The 19,406-nt window shown below is 45.9% G+C and overlaps 1 protein-coding gene across 1 annotated transcript in view; it reads right to left on the bottom strand.

Annotated features, from left to right (window-relative positions):
* The window catches only part of ECPAS (Ecm29 proteasome adaptor and scaffold), a 144,277-nt gene extending 130,981 nt beyond the window's left edge, over positions 1 to 13,296 (bottom strand). The window contains exon 1 of the mRNA XM_073663999.1: positions 13,145 to 13,296. Coding sequence (XP_073520100.1) covers positions 13,145 to 13,187 — 43 coding nt within the window. The 5' untranslated portion in view covers positions 13,188 to 13,296. The remainder of the gene's footprint in view (positions 1 to 13,144) is intronic.
* Between the last annotated feature and the right edge of the window lie 6,110 nt (positions 13,297 to 19,406).

Genomic DNA, 19,406 nt, shown 5'->3' with positions numbered 1-19,406 from the left:
TCAATAGATCTTGGAATAATAATAAGTACCACAATTGGATGTATTTAAATAAAATGTTCCTGTGCTGAGATAATCTTATAAATGTGCCCCTGCTGTGTACTGTGTAATGGCTGTGTCTGACCGTGCAGGGACATGGTCGGATCATACCACATCTCCTGGACAGGGGAGGAAGCAAAGCAGTATACAGACATTTCAGCGGGGGATTACAGCTCGTTCTTTCTTTGAAGTAAAACATTGTTTGAAAACAGGCAGAGAAATGTTTTACCTCACAAAAAGAATCAGCTGTGATCCCCTGCTGTCTTGTCTATATACTCTTTTGTTTCCTCCCTGTCCAGGAGATGTGGTATGATCAGACCATGTTCCTGTACGGTCAGACACAGCCATTACACAGTACACAGCAGGGGCACACTTATAAGATTATCTCAGCACAGGAACATTTTATTTAAATACATCCAATCGTGGAACTTATTATTATTACAAGATCTATTGATTAAAATTAACTTTCATTCGTGGGACAACCCCATTAATAGGAGAGGTGAAAATTAGAAAACATCAAATTGTCCCATGTCTTTGGAACATGGGATCGATTCTTTATTTATGGGTCTTTTCTTAAAGAAGTTGTCCACTACTTGGACAACTCCTTGTCATATCTCACACTTGGCCCCGATAAAATAAAAAAGCTTACACCCCCCGCTCTTGCTGGCGCCGTTCCCATGCGGTTGTTATGACACGTAACCCTGGCACCCAATCAGCGCTGGTGTCACTCTCCCTACCTCCTGTTGAATTCAACATGAAGAAAAAGTCAGATGTCAGCTGCAGCCCGGACTCCTCTTCATGTTCGATTTGTTCAAAGGCGGGGACAGTGACACCGGCGCTGATTGGGAGCCAGGGTCACGTGTCATAACAACCAAATGAGAGCTCCGGGACCGCAAGTGCCGACACTGCTGGAACGGTGCCAGCACGGGAGGAGAGTATAGGCTTTTTTATTTTATTGGGGCCAAACACTGCGATCAAGAAGGGGCTGTCATTTCTTTTTTTATCTTGTGGAATTTTTGTGCAAAATTCTTCAAAAAGGCCAAAGTAGTTTAACAATTTTGAGCAAAACTAAAAATGTTCTTTATTTTTAACCTTTTTTGCTTTTAGTGGGACAACAGTTGCATGTTCAGTTAAAATAAGTCAAAATTTGCGCAACAACTTCAGGCGTACATAAAATCACTCCAGAGGGGACTAAAGTATATTTTAAACTTTTTAAAAAGTCGTAAATGTTCAATCAGCCGCAAACATTTGGAAGTCCTAAACCTTGCCCACAATGTGGAGCATAAAAAAAACCAAAACCAGACTAAGGCTGCATGCCCACGATGCGTTTTTCATGCGTTTCCGCTGCGGAATATCCGCAGCGGAAACGCATCAAAAACGCATGGTAATCCGCACCCCATGGTCCCCAATGGCATTCCGCAATGTCAATGCACATGCTGCGGATTTTTCCGCAGCGTTTCTGCAGCGCAAATAAATCCGCAGCATGTTCATTAATTTTGCGGAAGCGCCGCCATTGACTTGCATTGAGACGCATAGAATCCGTGTCTGTACATTTGTACAAGCGGATTATATGCGTCTCTATGTGCGGATGGTACCCAGTTCTGGAGGAGAGGAGACTCTCATCCAGACCTGGGTACCATTGTACCTGTAAAAAAAAGAATAAAATAATAAATAAAGTTTATATTCACCTGTCCGGCGGCTTCTCTCTGCTTGCCAGCAGCGCTTCTCCTTCCAGGACCTGAGATGACGTCGCGGTCATGTGACCGCAGGCTGTCTCGCGAGATGCCGGCAACCCGGAAGAAGCCAGGACGAGCGCTGCAGCACACGCGGCGGGGGATCGGAGGTAAGTATAGCTTTTATTTTTTTATTTTTACGGTCACACTATATATATATAAATCCATGCCTTTTGCATGGATTTATATAGTGTGACCTAGTTGTCAAGCACTTTCCAAGTGATGCTATCGCCTGGAAAGTGCTTGTCAGTCCGCATGCGGAAACACATGCGTTAACGCATGTGGGTAAGCATGTGAACCCGCATGTGGATCCGCATGTATTCTGCAGGAAAAACGCATGCACAATCTGCATGCGTTTTTTTCTGCCAGGGAGATGCAGAAATGCTGCAGAAATTTTCTGCTTCATTTCTGCATCGTGGGCACATAGCCTAATACTTAAAATAGACTATAAAAGGTGCGAATTAAAAGTATAAGGTGCAAATGAAAAACATCAAAAACTAGACAAAAAAAAGTGGTCGACACAAACAATAGACTATGACTATATAGACCAGGGGTCTCAAACACGCGGCCCGCGGGCCGCATGCGGCCCCTAAGGCTGCTTTATGCGGCCCGCAGGCACAGACCCCTTGACGATCCCGACCTGGTCCAGGAGGAGCCGCCGACAGCAGCGCTGAATTGCCACACAGAGACTGTTTCCCAGCACTGCATTTCCAATGCCAGCCGCTGGCCAATCAGAGGCCAGCAGCTGATATCTGCGTGTCGGCGCAGCGAGTATGACGTCATTGCCATATGCAGATGTCAGCTGCTGGCCTCTGATTGGCCGGCGGCTGACATTGAAAATGCTGTGCTGGGAGACAGTCTCTGTGCGGCAATGCGGCAAGATGGGGACCTGGATGGGGCACATAGCCACAAGATGGGGACCTGGATGGGGCACATAGCCACAAGATGGGGACCTGGATGGGGCACATAGCCACAAGATGGGGACCTGGATGGGGAACATTGCCACAGGATGGGGACCTGGATGGGGCACATAGCCACAGGATGGGGACCTGGATGGGGAACATAGGACCTGGATGGGGCACATAGCCACAGGATGGGGACCTGGATGGGGCACAGAGCCTCAAGATGTGGACCTGGATGGGGCACAGAGCCACAAGAGGGGACCTGGATGGGGCACAGAGCCTCAAGATGGGGACCTGGATGGGGAACATTGCCACAAGATGGGGACCTGGATGGGGCACATAGCCACAAGATGGGGACCTGGATGGGGCACATAGCCACAAGATGGGGACCTGGATGGGGCACATAGCCACAAGATGGGGACCTGGATGGGGCACATAGCCACAAGATGGGGACCTGGATGGGGAACATTGCCACAGGATGGGGACCTGGATGGGGCACATAGCCCCAAGATGGGGACCTGGATGGGGCACAGAGCCACAAGATGGGGACCTGGATGGGGCACAGAGCCTCAAGATGTGGACCTGGATGGGGCACATAGCCTCAAGATGTGGACCTGGATGGGGCACATAGCCTCAAGATGGGGACCTGGATGGGGCACAGAGCCTCAAGATGGGGACCTGGATGGGGAACATTACTACAAGATGTTTTCCATTATTACTATATGATGCTAATTGTAAGACAATATTACTGTATGTGGCCAATTGGGGGAAATAAAATTGTAAAAAAAATAAAAAATAAAATAAAGCATGAAAAAATATTGGGCACTAAAAATGCTGTTTTATATGTAAACTAAAGTAAACACAAAAAAGTGCACGTTTATTATCGCCACATCCATAACGACCCAAGCCATAAAAAAATAAACACGGCAAAAATGTTCAAAAGGTGTATACAAAAAAAATGGTATCACTAAAAATGTCACATTGAACAAAGAATGCGGCCCCCCAAATTCAAATTTTTTCCATGTGCGGCCCATATACCCAGCCGAGTTTGAGACCCTTGATATAGACTGTGACTCAGACTGTAAGCCTACGAGCAGGGCCCTCACTCCTTTTGATATCTGAGTTATGCTTATTTCTGTAACGTTTATATTGTCTGTACAAGTCCCCCCTAAAATTGTAAAGTGCTGCGGAATATGTTGGCGCTATAAAAATAAAAAATTATTATTATGTAGAGCACAGATACTAATGACTCTTCTTTTCTAATACTTTGTTACCAGTGTAATCAGTACATTAAATAACAGACTTGGTATGTACTGTAACACAAATGCTTTAATAAAGTTGGTATGTTTGAGACTAAACTTCCATCCATATTTTACTACAGAAAGAACAAGGCCATCTGTTTTCATGCAGCCATTAGTATCATTTTTTAAGGACTATGTTAAAGGGAATCTGTCACCCCCTGGCACTTATCTGACCTCTAATATGGGCATACAGGGTATAGAAATGTAAATCTATACCTACCTGTATGGCCCATAGTAGAGGTCTTGTTGCTGTGAAATGTCTTTTTATTCCTACAAGTTTCTGATGCTTCCAGGCCCGGGGTCTGGAAGAAATCCCCACCTCCTGTGTGAATTACAATGTTTCTCCCCTTCCCTGCATGTCACAGTGCCTGGATTTGGCCTCTGCAACTGCACATCACAGGGCACTGTGACATGCAGGGGAGGGGGGAAGCATTGTAATTACCACAGGATGGGGGGATTTCTTCTAGGCCCCTGGACTGGAACACATCAGAAACTTGTAGGAATAAAAAGACATTTCACAGCAATGAGACCTCTAATACAACCCCTGGCAAAAATTATGGAATCACCAGGCTTGGAGGATGTTCATTCAGTTGTTTAATGTTGTTGAAAAAAAGCAGTTCACAGACATGGCACAAAACTAAAGTAATTTCAAATGGCAACTTTAGGGCTTTAAGAAACACTAAAAGAAAATCAAGATAAAAAATGTGGTACTCAGTAAGGGTATTTTTTTTCAGACCAAGCAGAGGGAAAAAATTATGGAATCACTCAATTCTGAGGAAAAAATTATAGAATCACCCTGTAAATTTTCATTTCCAAAACTAACACCTGCATCAAATTAGATCTGCTCGTTAGTCTGCATCTAAAAAGGACTGATCACACCTTGGAGAGCTGTTGCACCAAGTGGACTGAAATGAATCATGGCTCCAACACGAGATATGTCAATTGACAAAGGAGAGGATTATCAAACTCTTAAAAGAAGGTAAATCATCACGCAATGTTGCAAAAGATGTTGGTTGTTCACAGTCAGCAGTGTCTAAAATCTGGACCAAATACAAACAACATGGGAAGGTTGTTAAAGGCAAACATACTGGTAGACCAAGGAAGACATCAAAGCGTCAAGACCGGAAGCTTAAAGCAATATGTCTCCAAAACAGGAAATGCACAACAAAACAAATGAGGAACGAATGGGAGGAAACTGGAGTCAATGTCTGTGACCGAACTGTAAGAAACCGTCTAATGGGATTTACATACAGAAAAGCTAAACATAAGCCATCATTAACACCTAAACAGAAAAAAACAAGGTTACAATGGGCTAAGGAAAAGCAATCGTGGACTGTGGATGACTGGATGAAAGTCATTCAGTGATGAATCGCGAATCTGCATTGGGCAAGGTGATGATGCTGGAACTTTTGTTTGGTACCGTCCCAATGAGATTTATAAAGATGACTGCATGAAGAGAACATGCAAATTTCCACAGTCATTGATGATATGGGGTGGATGTCAGGTAAAGGCACTGGGGAGATGGCTGTCATCACATCTTCAATAATTGCCCAAGTTTACATTGATATTTTGGACAGTTTTCTTATCCCATCAATTGAAAGGATGTTTGGGGATGATGACATCATTCTTCAAGATGATAATGCATCCTGCCATAGAGCAAAAACCGTGAAAACATTCCTTGAAAGAAGACACATAAGGTCAATGTCATGGCCTGCAAATAGTCTGGATCTCAATCCAATTGAAAATCTTTGGTGGAAGTTGAAGAAAATGGTCCATGACAAGGCTCCAACCTCCAAAGCTGACCTGACAACAGCAATCAGAGAAAGTTGGAACCAGATTGATGAAGAGTACAGTTTGTCACTCATTAAGTCCATGCCTCAGAGACTGCAAGCTGTTATTAAAGCCAGAGGTGGTGCAACAAAATACTAGTTATGTATTGGAGTGTTCTTTTGTGTGTTTCTTTTTCATGATTCCATCATTTTTTCCTCAGAATTGAGTGATTCCATAATTTTTTCCCTTTACTTGGTCTGAAAAAATTACCCTTACCGAGTACCACATTTTTTATCTTGATTTCTTTTAGTGTTTCTTAAAGCCATAAAGTTGCCATTTGAAATGACTTTAGTTTTGTGCCATGTCTGTGATCTGCTTTTTTTCAACAACATTAAACAACTGAATAAACATCCTCCAAGCCCGGTGATTCCATAATTTTTGCCAGGGGTCGTATGAGGCATACAGATAGGTATAGGTGTATATTTCTATCACCCGTGTGCCCGTATTAGAGGTCAGTTAAGTGCCAGGCGGTGACAGATTCCCTTTAACGGTTATGCAGGACTCTTTTTCTTATAGGGCTAAGCAGCTATCGGCAGGTAGTTAATAACTACCTGCCTGTTCTCCCATACGACGATCTCTCACGGCTCAGAGAAGTGACGGGGCGCTCCTGCCGGCGACTCTCCCGTTGTCAATTTATTTATTAATTTCGAGGATGAATAACTGGGGAACAGAATAAGATCTGGGTCAGATGAACATATGAGAAATCGATTTTCATCCAGAAATTGTCCAACGTCATTAGTGTATCTGTATTTTACGTGTGTGTGTGGCTTTTTTATTTAGATATCAGTATTTTAAATTGTGCATGATTAAATACCATTTCTTAGGTTTGCAGCGGCTATTTATCTGTAGAAATCGGATGCTATAGGGATGTTCCGGAAGGGGCCTAATTTTATTTGCACACCCAAAGACTTGAATGGGTGAGTCTCATCCAAAATACAGAAGAGACATGCTGGGAAGCTTTTCACATGGATACTAGCCTGTGTTATAAAAAAAAAAAAAAAAAAAATCTGAGTAGGCCTATTGAATTGCATTGGTAATTTTTACTCTGACAGCATGACTATATAATTTGCTTATCTGATTGAGCCATAACCCATAGTTATTAGAAAATATGTCCCAGAATGCTTATTACATGGAAACCTGCCCTCAGACCCATAAGATAGAAGAGGTTGGGCATGTAGGATAGCAACAGCTCACCCCGTTCTTCCTAAAGCACCATTTAAATGTCTTTTTTGATGTACATGTTCTATCTTTGTTCTTCATCCATTATAGTCTATGGGACCAACAAAAACCACAAAAAATGGACTAGACACGTACCACCAAGCAAGAATGTAAAATGCAAAAATCACTCTTTATTAATAATGGATTTAAAAATTCATCACCAATATAAATAAGTACACAGGTCTAAGATGGGGGAGCTAAAATGGGCAACATCATCAAAAACCCAGCAAGTCAATTCCAGTTTATACACCATAATAGATAGAAAATATAGAGCTGCATAGATGATGGAAGGACAGAAGTCTAAAGTGATATGTGCTATTCAGTATTCAATGTATTGCTTACCCATGAGTGGGGGAGGATTAGATGAGCCCACCACAACTGCCCGACGTGCGTTTTGCATACTGCTCAAGGGAAGGCACCTTGAGAATTTTTAAATCCATTATTAATAAAGAGTGATTTTTTTATTCTACATTCTTGCTTGGTGGTTCATGTGTACTCCTTTTTTTGGGTTTTGTTGGTTTTATGACATGGGAGTATTCCACCTTCTATTTTGAGATATATACATAGATACACACACACACACACACACACACACACACACACAGTACAGACCAAAAGTTTGGACACACCTTCTCGTTTAAAGATTTTTCTGTATTTTCATGACTATGAAAATTGTACATTCACACTGAAGGCATCAAAACTATGAATTAACACATGTGAAATTATATACTTAACAAAAAAGTGTGAAACAACTGAAAATATGTCTTATATTCTAGGTTCTTCAAAGTAGCCACCTTTTGCTTTGATGACTGCTTTGCACACTCTTGGCATTCTCTTGATGAGCTTCAAGAGGTAGTCACCAGAAATGGTCTTCCAACAATCTTGAAGGAGTTCCCAGAGAAGCTTAGCACTTGTTGGCCCTTTTGCCTTCATTCTGCGGTCCAGCTCACCCCAAACCATCTCGATTGGGTTCAGGTCTGGTGACTGTGGAGGCCAGGTTATCTGGCGTAGCACCCCATCACTCTCCTTCTTGGTCAAATAGCCCTTACACAGCCTGGAGGTGTGTTTGGGGTCATGGTCCTATTGAAAAATAAATGATGCTCCAACTAAACGCAAACCGGTTTGCTGTGGTAGCCATGCTGGTTCAGTATGCCTTCAATTTTGAATAAATCCCCAACAGTGTCACCAGCAAAGCACCCCCACACCATCACACCTCCTCCTCCATGCTTCACGGTGGGAACCAGGCATGTAGAGTCCATCCGTTCACCTTTTCTGCGTCGCACAAAGACACGGTGGTTGGAACCAAAGATCTCAAATTTGGACTCATCAGACCAAAGAACAGATTTCCACTGGTCTAATGTCCATTCCTTGTGTTCTTTAGCCCAAACAAGTCTCTTCTGCTTGTTGCCTGTCCTTAGCAGTGGTTTCCTAGCAGCTATTTTACCATGAAGGCCTGCTGCACAAAGTCTCCTCTTAACAGTTGTTGAAGAGATGTGTCTGCTGCTAGAACTCTGTGTGGCATTGACCTGGTCTCTAATCTGAGCTGCTGTTAACCTGCGATTTCTGAGGCTGGTGACTCGGATAAACTTATCCTCAGAAGCAGAGGTGACTCTTGGTCTTCCTTTCCTGGGGCGGTCCTCATGTGAGCCAGTTTCTTTGTAGCGCTTGATGGTTTTTGCAACTGCACTTGGGGACACTTTCAAAGTTTGCCCAATTTTTCGGACTGACTGACCTTCACTTCTTAAAGAAATGATGGCCACTCGTTTTTCTTTACTTAGCTGCTTTTTTCTTGCCATAATACAAATTTTAACAGTCTATTCAGTAGGACTATCAGCTGTGTATCCACCTGACTTCTGCACAACACAACTGATGGTCCCAACCCCATTTATAAGGCAAGAAATCCCACTTATTAAACCTGACAGGGCACACCTGTGAAGTGAAAACCATTTCCGGTGACTACCTCTTGAAGCTCATCAAGAGAATGCCAAGAGTGTGCAAAGCACTCATCAAAGCAAAAGGTGGCTACTTTGAAGAACCTAGAATATAAGACATATTTTCAGTTGTTTCACACTTTTTTGTTAAGTATATAATTCCACATGTGTTAATTCATAGTTTTGATGCCTTCAGTGTGAATGTACAATTTTCATAGTCATGAAAATACAGAAAAATCTTTAAATGAGGTGTGTCCAAACTTTTGGTCTGTACTGTATATTATTGATCTATCTATCTAGATAAATATATATATGCATGTATATGGGGGACTTTTGTACCTCCTGGTCCCAACCATTATGTGTTTTTTGAACATTTTTGTATTAATAGCCTACAGGACTGTTAATAATTCTGTGTTTTTTCATGGACCATGTGTCCGCAAAAAAACAAAACAAAAAGGAAACCTTAATCTGAGACATGGATCAAAATTACCCATACAAGCTCATGGGTAGCTGAAAGATCACTGGAAGAACACATTTCAATCTATTCTTAACATTGTAACAGATAGGTGAAGCTTCGCAATTTTTTTTTTAATTTTTTTTTTTTACATACAAAAAAAAAAAAAATCCACGGTAGAAAGCACTGATGGAAATCAGGCAGTTTTTATGTACAAGAAAAATCACTGGGATTTTAATGAGATCTAGGACCAACTTCAGACAGCAGCATTGTCTGTGCATATTACAGACTACCAGGACCTCCAGGAGTTAAACTAAACCAGACATAGATTCTATATAGCAATTTCTTTTCAATTACACTACATTATGTCCAGATCTGTTAGCTGTCTGAAAGCTAAACTGCCACACAAGTTGGCTTGCCTGTAGAGATGAGTGAACCTGAGAGAGAGAGAACTTTCCAGCTCCAAAGTTCGGGTCCCTAAACATTTCAATGGGGATCGAGTTCATGTTCAAGCTCGGGTCCAGTTCTGGTACCAGAACCCGAACCTGAACGTGCATGGGTCTGCTCATCCCTACTTGCCCAATCTAAATAGGTATCTTTATAAGGGAGTGAAAAAAGAAAGCTTTAAGACAAATCACGGCTGGATCAATTCCTCACATAAACTAAATTTTTACTAACAGATTACAATACACAAAATGTGATAAACGTCAATTTATTAATATTGTTTATTTAGTGTAAGGTTTCCCATTAATGACAGATCTGACAGTGTCCTACAAATCAAGGTGGTATTTGGTGTACAAGGGGCCAGTGCCCTTTTGGTTTATTGGTAACAGGTGGCTCTTCATTCCCTGTACACTTCTGTGTGGGAGTACGAGCCACCTTTGGGTGCACTGAGATGTGTAAACATCAATGGATTCCACAGATCATTAGTGGGAGATCCCTGTAACATGTGAGTGAACCATCAGTGGCCAGTGCCATGGAGGCAGTGACCACTGCAACAGAGACAGAAACCAGTGCCATGGAGGCAGCGGCCACTGCAACAGAGACAGAAACCAGTGCCATGGAGGCAGTGGCCAGTGCCATGGAGGCAGTGGCCAGTGCAACGGAGACAGAAACCAGTGCCATGGAGGCAGTGGCCAGTGCAACAGAGACAGAAACCAGTGCCATAGAGGCAGTGGCCAGTGACATGGAGGCAGTGGCCAGTGACATGGAGGCAGTGGCCAGTGACATGGAGGCAGTGGCCAGTGACATGGAGGCAGTAACCACTGCAACAGAGAGAGACCAGGGTCATTGAGGCAGTGGCCACTGCAAAAGAGACAGAAACCAGTGACATGGAGGCAGTGGCCAGTGACATGGAGGCAGTGGCCAGTGACATGGAGGCAGTGGCCACTGCAACAGAGACAGAAGCCAGTGACATGGAGGCAGTGGCCAGTGCCATGGAGGCAGTGACCACTGCAACGGAGACAGAGACCAGTGACATGGAGGCAGTGGCCAGTGACATGGAGGCAGTGGCCAGTGACATGGAGGCAGTGGCCAGTGCAACAGAAACCAGTGACATGGAGGCAGAAACCAGTGACATGGAGGCAGTGGCCAGTGACATGGAGGCAGAAACCAGTGACATGGAGGCAGTGACCACTGCAACAGAGACAAGGGTCATGGAGGCAGTGGCCAGTGCCATGGAGGCAGTGGCCAGTGCCATGGAGGCAGTGCCCACTGCAACAGAGACAGAAGCCAGTGACATGGAGGCAGTGACCACTGCAACAGAGACAGAAGCCAGTGACATGGAGGCAGTGACCACTGCAACAGAGGCAGTGGCCAGTGACATGGAGGCAGTGGCCAGTGACATGGAGGCAGTGGCCAGTGACATGGAGGCAGTGGCCAGTGCAACAGAGACAGAAACCAGTGACATGGAGGTAGTGGCCAGTGACATGGAGGCAGTGAGCACTGCAACAGAGACAGAAACCAGTGACATGGAGGCAGTGGCCAGTGACATGGAGGCAGTGAGCACTGCAACAGAGACAGAAACCAGTGACATGGAGGTAGTGACCACTGCAACAGAGACAGAAACCAGTGACATGGAGGCAGTGGCCAGTGACATGGAGGCAGTGGCCAGTGACATGGAGGCAGTGACCACTGCAACAGAGACAGAAGCCAGTGACATGGAGGCAGTGGCCAGTGACATGGAGGCAGTGGCCAGTGACATGGAGGCAGTGGCCAGTGACATGGAGGCAGTGGCCAGTGACATGGAGGCAGTGGCCAGTGACATGGAGGCAGTGGCCAGTGCAACGGAGACAGAAACCAGTGCCATGGAGGCAGTGGCCAGTGCAACAGAGACAGAAACCAGTGACATAGAGGCAGTGGCCAGTGACATAGAGGCAGTGGCCAGTGACATAGAGGCAGTGGCCAGTGACATAGAGGCAGTGGCCACTGCAACAGAGACAAGGGTCATGGAGGCAGTGGCCAGTGCCATGGAGGCAGTGGCCAGTGCCATGGAGGCAGTGCCCACTGCAACGGAGACAGAAGCCAGTGACATGGAGGCAGTGACCACTGCAACAGAGACAGAAGCCAGTGACATGGAGGCAGTGACCACTGCAACAGAGACAGAAGCCAGTGACATGGAGGCAGTGACCACTGCAACAGAGGCAGTGGCCAGTGACATGGAGGCAGTGGCCACTGCAACAGAGACAAGGGTCATGGAGGCAGTGCCCACTGCAACAGAGACAGAAGCCAGTGCCATGGAGGCAGTGACCACTGCAACAGAGACAGAAGCCAGTGACATGGAGGCAGTGACCACTGCAACAGAGGCAGTGGCCAGTGACATGGAGGCAGTGGCCACTGCAACAGAGACAAGGGTCATGGAGGCAGTGGTCAGTGACATGGAGGCAGTGGCCAGTGCAACAGAGACAGAAACCAGTGACATGGAGGTAGTGGCCAGTGACATGGAGGCAGTGAGCACTGCAACAGAGACAGAAACCAGTGACATGGAGGTAGTGACCACTGCAACAGAGACAGAAACCAGTGACATGGAGGTAGTGACCACTGCAACAGAGACAGAAACCAGTGACATGGAGGCAGTGGCCAGTGACATGGAGGCAGCGAGCACTGCAACAGAGACAGAAACCAGTGACATGGAGGTAGTGACCACTGCAAAAGAGACAGAAACCAGTGACATGGAGGCAGTGGCCAGTGACATGGAGGCAGTGGCCAGTGACATGGAGGCAGTGACCACTGCAACAGAGACAGAAGCCAGTGACATAGAGGCAGTGGCCAGTGACATGGAGGCAGTGGCCAGTGACATGGAGGCAGTGGCCAGTGACATGGAGGCAGTGGCCAGTGACATGGAGGCAGTGGCCAGTGACATGGAGGCAGTGGCCAGTGACATGGAGGCAGTGGCCAGCTCCAGATTTGCTTTCACTTCCAGCCAATGACTGTGCAAATCCTGCATAGAGGCCTTGGATCCAGCGCAGGGCACAGGCCTTCTCACTAGTGTCTGCCATTCCCTTAGCCCCCTGGCCAGCACATGTATAGGGCCAGTAGAGTCAGCAGTGCCAGGGCCATGCCCCTTCCTCCTTGTCAGTACACACCACAGGGCTGCAGTCGTGCCTCCCTGCCACAGCCCATTCTCCACCTATACACCGCACTACGGGTGGGTATACACACCGAACAGCAATGCCCAGTCACGGCGGCGCCCCCTCCTCCCACGGTGCCCCTCACCCCAGGAGAACGGCAGCTAACTTACTGAGCTCATCCTGAGCAGCAGCTGAGGGCACGGCAGCAGCCATGTTCACCGGTAGTGCTCGCGGAGGCGTGGCCGGCCGGCGGGCGGGGACTGCGCCATTTCCTGGAGAGGGGATGGCACCGGGGTGTTTCCCTGCTGCTGTGCCCGCGTATCACCCTGCAGGCTGGCTGTATGGCACCGCTAGAGCTGCCGTCTCCGTGGCATGCTTGGTGTATGTGCTAATAGTTATATATAGAGAAAGGAACAGCTGAAGGGTCCTGTCAGCCCCTGAGCCTGGGCATATTGTCACATATTGTCGCATGTGGGGATTAGCCGGGTAGGGTTTTGTTTTTTAGCTAATGTATTTACAAAAAATCTGCCCACTACAATAGTGGTGGAGTACCATGCTATGCTGTGTGATCAGTACTGTTATAGAGAGGTCGCACTGAATGGGCACCATGTCTTCTTGAGGCAGATTTCCCTTCGGAAATATTGTCCTACAACCCTCCAAACAATGAGCAGAAGCATTTCTATGGAAAGCGCCTCGCTGCTCATATGTGCCACCTGAGGTTCCCAAAGATGCTAAATGGTTGAAAGAAGTGACCTGACCATGCTTCAGGGGTCTGAAGACGCTCTATGCTTTACATGTCTATGGTATTACTCAAGAGACCCCCGGGTGTGTTTTTGAGCATATTGCCAGTGTCTTCGCTTCAAAAGCCGTTTTGCTGAATGAAGTGAAAAATTTCTCCTGAAAACAAACATGGCGGAGGTCAAAAAAAGTACATAAGAAACGACCAAAAAAATGCTGGTGTTTCCTGAAGTGTCTTCCTCTTGAAAAACTCAGCTGGTTCAACCCATCCAAAAAAGATGTGTTAAAGGTAATCTGAGGCTGATATATGCTGCCCGATCCATGAGTCGCATGTATCAGACACTGGCTGTATGATGCCAGCTAGCCTGGTGCCCGGTGGCTTCTCCCTGCCCTCGACCCTGGAGTGACAGATCTCTCGGTCTCTCCCTATACATGCAGGGAAAGACCTGTCACTCGTGGACAGTGGGCAGAGAGAAGCCACTGGGGACCCGCCCGTCTGACTAGTCTCCTGTGCACCTCGGTCCCCGGTGGCTTCTCTCTGCCTTCTCCCCTTGAGTCACAGATCTCTCGGTCTCTCCCTATACATGCAGGGAGAGACCTGTCACTCGTGGAGAGTGGGCAGAGAGAAGCCTCAGGGGACCCGCCCATCTGACTAGTCTCCTGTGCACCTCGGTCCCCGGTGGCTTCTCTCTGCCTTCTCCCCTTGAGTCACAGATCTCTCGGTCTCTCCCTATACATGCAGGGAGAGACTTGTCACTCTAGGGCAGTGGGCAGAGAGAAGCCACAGGGGACCCGCCCGTCTGATTAGTCTCCTGTGCACCTCAGTCCCCGGTGGCTTCTCCCTATCCTCTCCCCTGGAGTGACAGATCTCTCGGTCTCTCCCTATACATGCAGGGAAAGACCTGTCACTCGTAATCAGTGGGCAGAAAGAAGCCACAGGGGACCCGCCCATCTGACTAGTCTCCTGTGCACCTCGGTCCCCGGTGGCTTCTCTCTGCCCTCTCTCCTGGAATGACAGATCTCTCGGTCTCTCCCTATACATGCAGGGAGAGACCTGTCACTCGTGGACAGTGGGCAGAGAGAAGCCACAGGGGACCGCCCGTCTGACTAGTCTTCTGTGCACCTTGATCCCCGGTGGCTTTCAAATCATGTTTTTCTCTGAAACGCCATGCCTGGGTGAGATATGCCAGTGTCTGATGCATGGTGCCCTTGGATTGGCAGCATGTATCAGCTGTCAGGTTCTGTTTAAGCAGGGTTCTTTTGGCCAAGAATGCTGAAAAAAATAATAAGTGTGTATAGTCCACAGTTTTGGAGTCAAGTCAAGTTATAAAAATACTGTGAAAGACATCAAGTAATAGAGATGAGCAAAAACATTTGCATTATCCTTGTCAGCTGTCCACATTGGTACTCTATGGCGGTCGACCCATAAGACTACGGCCTCACAATCAGTATCTGGTCAGTATTTTTCCTCAGTATGTGTAAGCCAAAATCAGGAGTGGGTCAAAAATGCAGACTCGGAGCACTTGTTTCTATTATAGCTTTTCTCTGATTGTTCCTCACCTGGTTTTGGCTTACAAATACAGAGAAAAAATACTGACTGAATACTGACCAAATGCTGATAGTGGAGCTGTGGCCTTATGCCACGGCCCCACTATCAGTGTTCGGTCAGTATTCAGTCAGTATTTTTTCTCAGCAGTGGGAGCCAAAACCAGGAGTGGGTGATAAATGCAGAATTGGGGCACTTGTTTCTATTATACCTTTACTCACTTGGTTTTGGCTCCCACTCCTGAGAAAAAATACTGACCGAATACTGACTAAATACTGATAGTGGGGCCGTGGCCTTAGTCTGACTCTGGAATGCCAGCATCTTGGGCAGTTTGTACAATTACTAGACTCCCATGATATCATGATGTGTCATGTTGCAATGCCATGATATCACGGGTGTCTAGTAATTGCAAGAGGGGCCCAGGATGCCAACATTCGAATATCAGCGGAGAGAGTGTGGACTGCTCTGGTATGGCTGCCACAGAATACCAAAGTGGATGTTGGATCAGGGTAATGTGAACCAGTTTGCTCATCTTTAGTCACTTAGGGTAAATTCACACAGATACTTTTTGTAAAAAATAAAAAAAAAAACAACTGCAGTTTTTGTGTCAGATGTCAGTCTTTTGAGCCAAAACAAAGATTAGATTCAGAAGGAATGGAATCCTACAAAGGACTTATATTGCTCTTTCCTTCTCAGTCCATTTTGGCTCAAAAAAGGTATCTGAAAAACGCCACAAAAACGGTTAGACCAGCTTTAGGCTATGAGCAACTGAGTTTTCCAAGGAGGTTTTGGAGAAGAAACTGTCCAAAGCTCATAACTCCTCAAAAGCTTTGAGTTTTCGTTCAGTTTGTGCTCTGAAAACTCATCAAAAAGACTCCTTGTGCACATAGCTTTAATTTGAGAGTTTATCTTATCTCTGAATATTTAATTTTATGTTCCTTTGTTTCAGATTTTTGCAAATTGTGGCCCACAGCTTACAATATGTGGTATTCACAGGAAATATCAAAATATTTGTGAGAATGTGCATAAATGAAATAAAAAAACTGTATATATATATATATACATGAACTATTTGTCCATTCACTGCTCTCCGACCATAGGAACCTATATCCCAGATATAGGATACAAATTATAATGCTGCTAATATGTGGCCTATTGTCTGACAGGCCCTTGTCAAGGATATATCTAATGACCGTTGTTAGAAAAATCTCAGGACTTCACATACAGTGGTAAGCAGGGTTGCCATCAGGCATTACTGCCCTTACTAGCGTATGGGACCGGGCCCCCCCTCTTTTTACTTCTGCACACCGGTCCCCAGGGGCAGGATTCGGGCCAGTCGCTCAGTCCTGAACGTGCGTCCATTCATTTAAAATCTATTGCCATGCAGGAAGCCATGTGGCCTGGACCTTAATGACCAGGTACGTATAGATGCGTCTCAGCGATCCCGCGCACACAAAAGCTGTGAGCGTGTCATCGCCGCCGGGTGTCATCTGATTCTGACAGCTGACACCCGGAACTCAGTGCCGGGAGCGGTGCCCGCACCGCTTCCGGCACTTTAACTCCCTAAATGCTGAGATCGCAGCATTTAGCGAGCGAAGCGAGCAGAGGGACAGAAGCCCCTCTGTTCTTGGATCGGAGACCCAGCGAGGTCATCGCGGGGTCCCGATCATTGCCATGGTGACCCGATGTCGTCATGACAACATCACCAGCCACTAGCAAGGTAGTTAGATCATACACAGTGCATGATCTAACTATCTTGTGTCTGCAGGACTGACAGATATAAGGCATAGCAGTGATCCTGCACTGCTATGCCTTATGGCAGCGATCAGACTGCAAAAAGTGAAAGTTCCATAGTGGGACTAAGTAAAAAAGTGAAAAAAAAAAGTTGTAAAAATATATATATTTAAAAAATATATATATAGAGTACCCATAAACAAATATTATTATGAAAAAAAAAATATAAACAATAAAAGTACACATATTTGGTATCGTTGGGTCTGGAATGACCTGACCTATAAAACTGTCCCACTAGTTAACGCCTTTAGTGAACACGGTAAAAAAAAAAAAAACGATGCAAAAAACTATGCTTTATCATCATACTGCCTAACAAAAAGTGGAATAAAACGCAATCAAAAAGACGAATGTAAATAAAATTGGTACCGCTGAAAAAATCATCTTGTCCTGCAAAAAAAACAAGCCACCATATAGCTCTATCAATCTGTCAGGTATTCCACAGCGACGACACCGGGGAGATCACGCAATATCTCACCGTTCCGTCACTGTGTCATGGATTTAGTCTGGAATCGCGAGCACACGATCCAGACTACTCACTTCTTGGGTATCGGCAAGCGACCAGTGAGCGTATGGCGTCACACCTCTGGATTCCAACACATGGAATACGTGTTTAGCCCTCCGTATGGTCACTGTCAGCGTCACGATAGCCAAATTATTAATATTCTCTGCCACCACTATCCAGATTTGAAATATAATACAGGCCTGGGCGGGCGCCTACGTTCTGGTAGCGTATGGCTTCGGGGGGAGGGCGCAATTACAGAACAGAAGAAACAGAACTATTAAATGTTATATTTAATCCAAAAGGGAGGCAATGTTTAAGAAAAATCTACAAGATTTTACAAAGGAGACACACAATACATAAGCAGTTACACAAAATAATAAGGATTAAGGAAGAAAGTTACTATACGATCGCTGAGACGATTCAATATAGGTGGAGGGGGGGCTTCCCAATTATGATTAGACTGTTATCGAACAGGATCCGTTGCTTATCGTCCTTATACCACTCTGGCAATAAATGAATCTCCAAACTCAGCAAACTATTTTATGCTGAAGGGAAAGATCTGCCCACACACCCCCTGTGCTGACATCACAGGGGCTGGACTCCACCCTTCATGTTTGTATTAAAAAACTGTTTTTTGGGATAACTTATCGCTCGTTGATCCCAGAAGCCCAAAAGTGATACCATATTTTCTATTATGATTTTACCTTCATTTAGACACCACACATTGCATACTTGCAGTCTGCTATTCTGGTGCTTTTGCGCTACAGCTCCACAGAGGGTTTTTCAGCAACAGAAAAATATCCCTATCGTTCCCTAGCTGATCCTGCCCCTAAAAATATGGGTCCCATCATTACCGGATGTATGGAACTTTAGTTATTCCATATTTCGTATCGGAGTCGAAAATCCTGCAGTCTTTGTTTAAACCCCCTTTGAAGTTCTGGGAATGTCTTTGCCAGGGGAAATCTACTCGCATTTTAAATTGGTTATAGTTTTACCACTCACTTCTCAGCCGTGTGTTAATTGGGTATTTGTGCTGAGATTTACATGGAGACAGCTTTTGTACTGACAAGTGGTTGATTGCTAGCTCTTGTCTTGGGACAAAATGTGGAAGGGAGGGGTGAGGGGGCTTCAGGGAAAGAAAGAAAGAATATGTTAAATATTTCTCAATATTTCCCTGACATCCCCACCCTCTTTGAGGTGGTGTAGGGGGCTGATTTACAGATCACCCCTTTAAGCCCACCTCCTGGCCCACCCTTCCTGCTGATCCGACAAGCCGTGACCCAACTCACTCACCACTCTAACCGACTAGGGATCCAGCTTTCCGATCACCCTGACTGGTTCGGGATACATTTTCCCCACACCTCTGACAGGCTATGGGTGCCTTCCTCCCATACTCCTGAACGACAGGGTGACCCACATTCCCTTTACCCTGACCGGTGGTGGGGCACCCCTTTCCACCTGTCATTGTTACCTTGAGAGCCATGCTCACTAGGGGGGAGCTACGACCGGCCATGTCACAGTCCGTCGTGACACTGGTCGGCAGCACACGACCACTTTCCCTATGATCCCCATGCCTCTCCCCATCCTTGCTCAGTACCTCTGGAGCGTGGTAGTTATGGGGCAGCTACCATTGACCACGCCACTCTAAGGCGTGTCACTGGATGGGACGACCTGCTTCTTGGTGTCCGTGCCTGCTCCCCTTGCCCATAGTACTTATGCTGGCTCGCTTTAGGGGATCTTCAGCAGCATCATCCCGCGGGGTGAGGTGGCTGAGACCCCCTTTACCGCAACACACATTTTTATTATGCATCACATTGACATTATTGACAGTGGCATTATATGACATATCAGA

Source organism: Phyllobates terribilis, unplaced genomic scaffold (assembly GCF_046119375.1).
Source record: "Phyllobates terribilis strain yellow unplaced genomic scaffold, ASM4611937v1 Scaffold_1__5_contigs__length_1240528914, whole genome shotgun sequence".
Taxonomy (NCBI): Eukaryota; Metazoa; Chordata; class Amphibia; order Anura; family Dendrobatidae; genus Phyllobates; species Phyllobates terribilis.
This window is presented reverse-complemented; position numbering and strand designations above follow the sequence as displayed.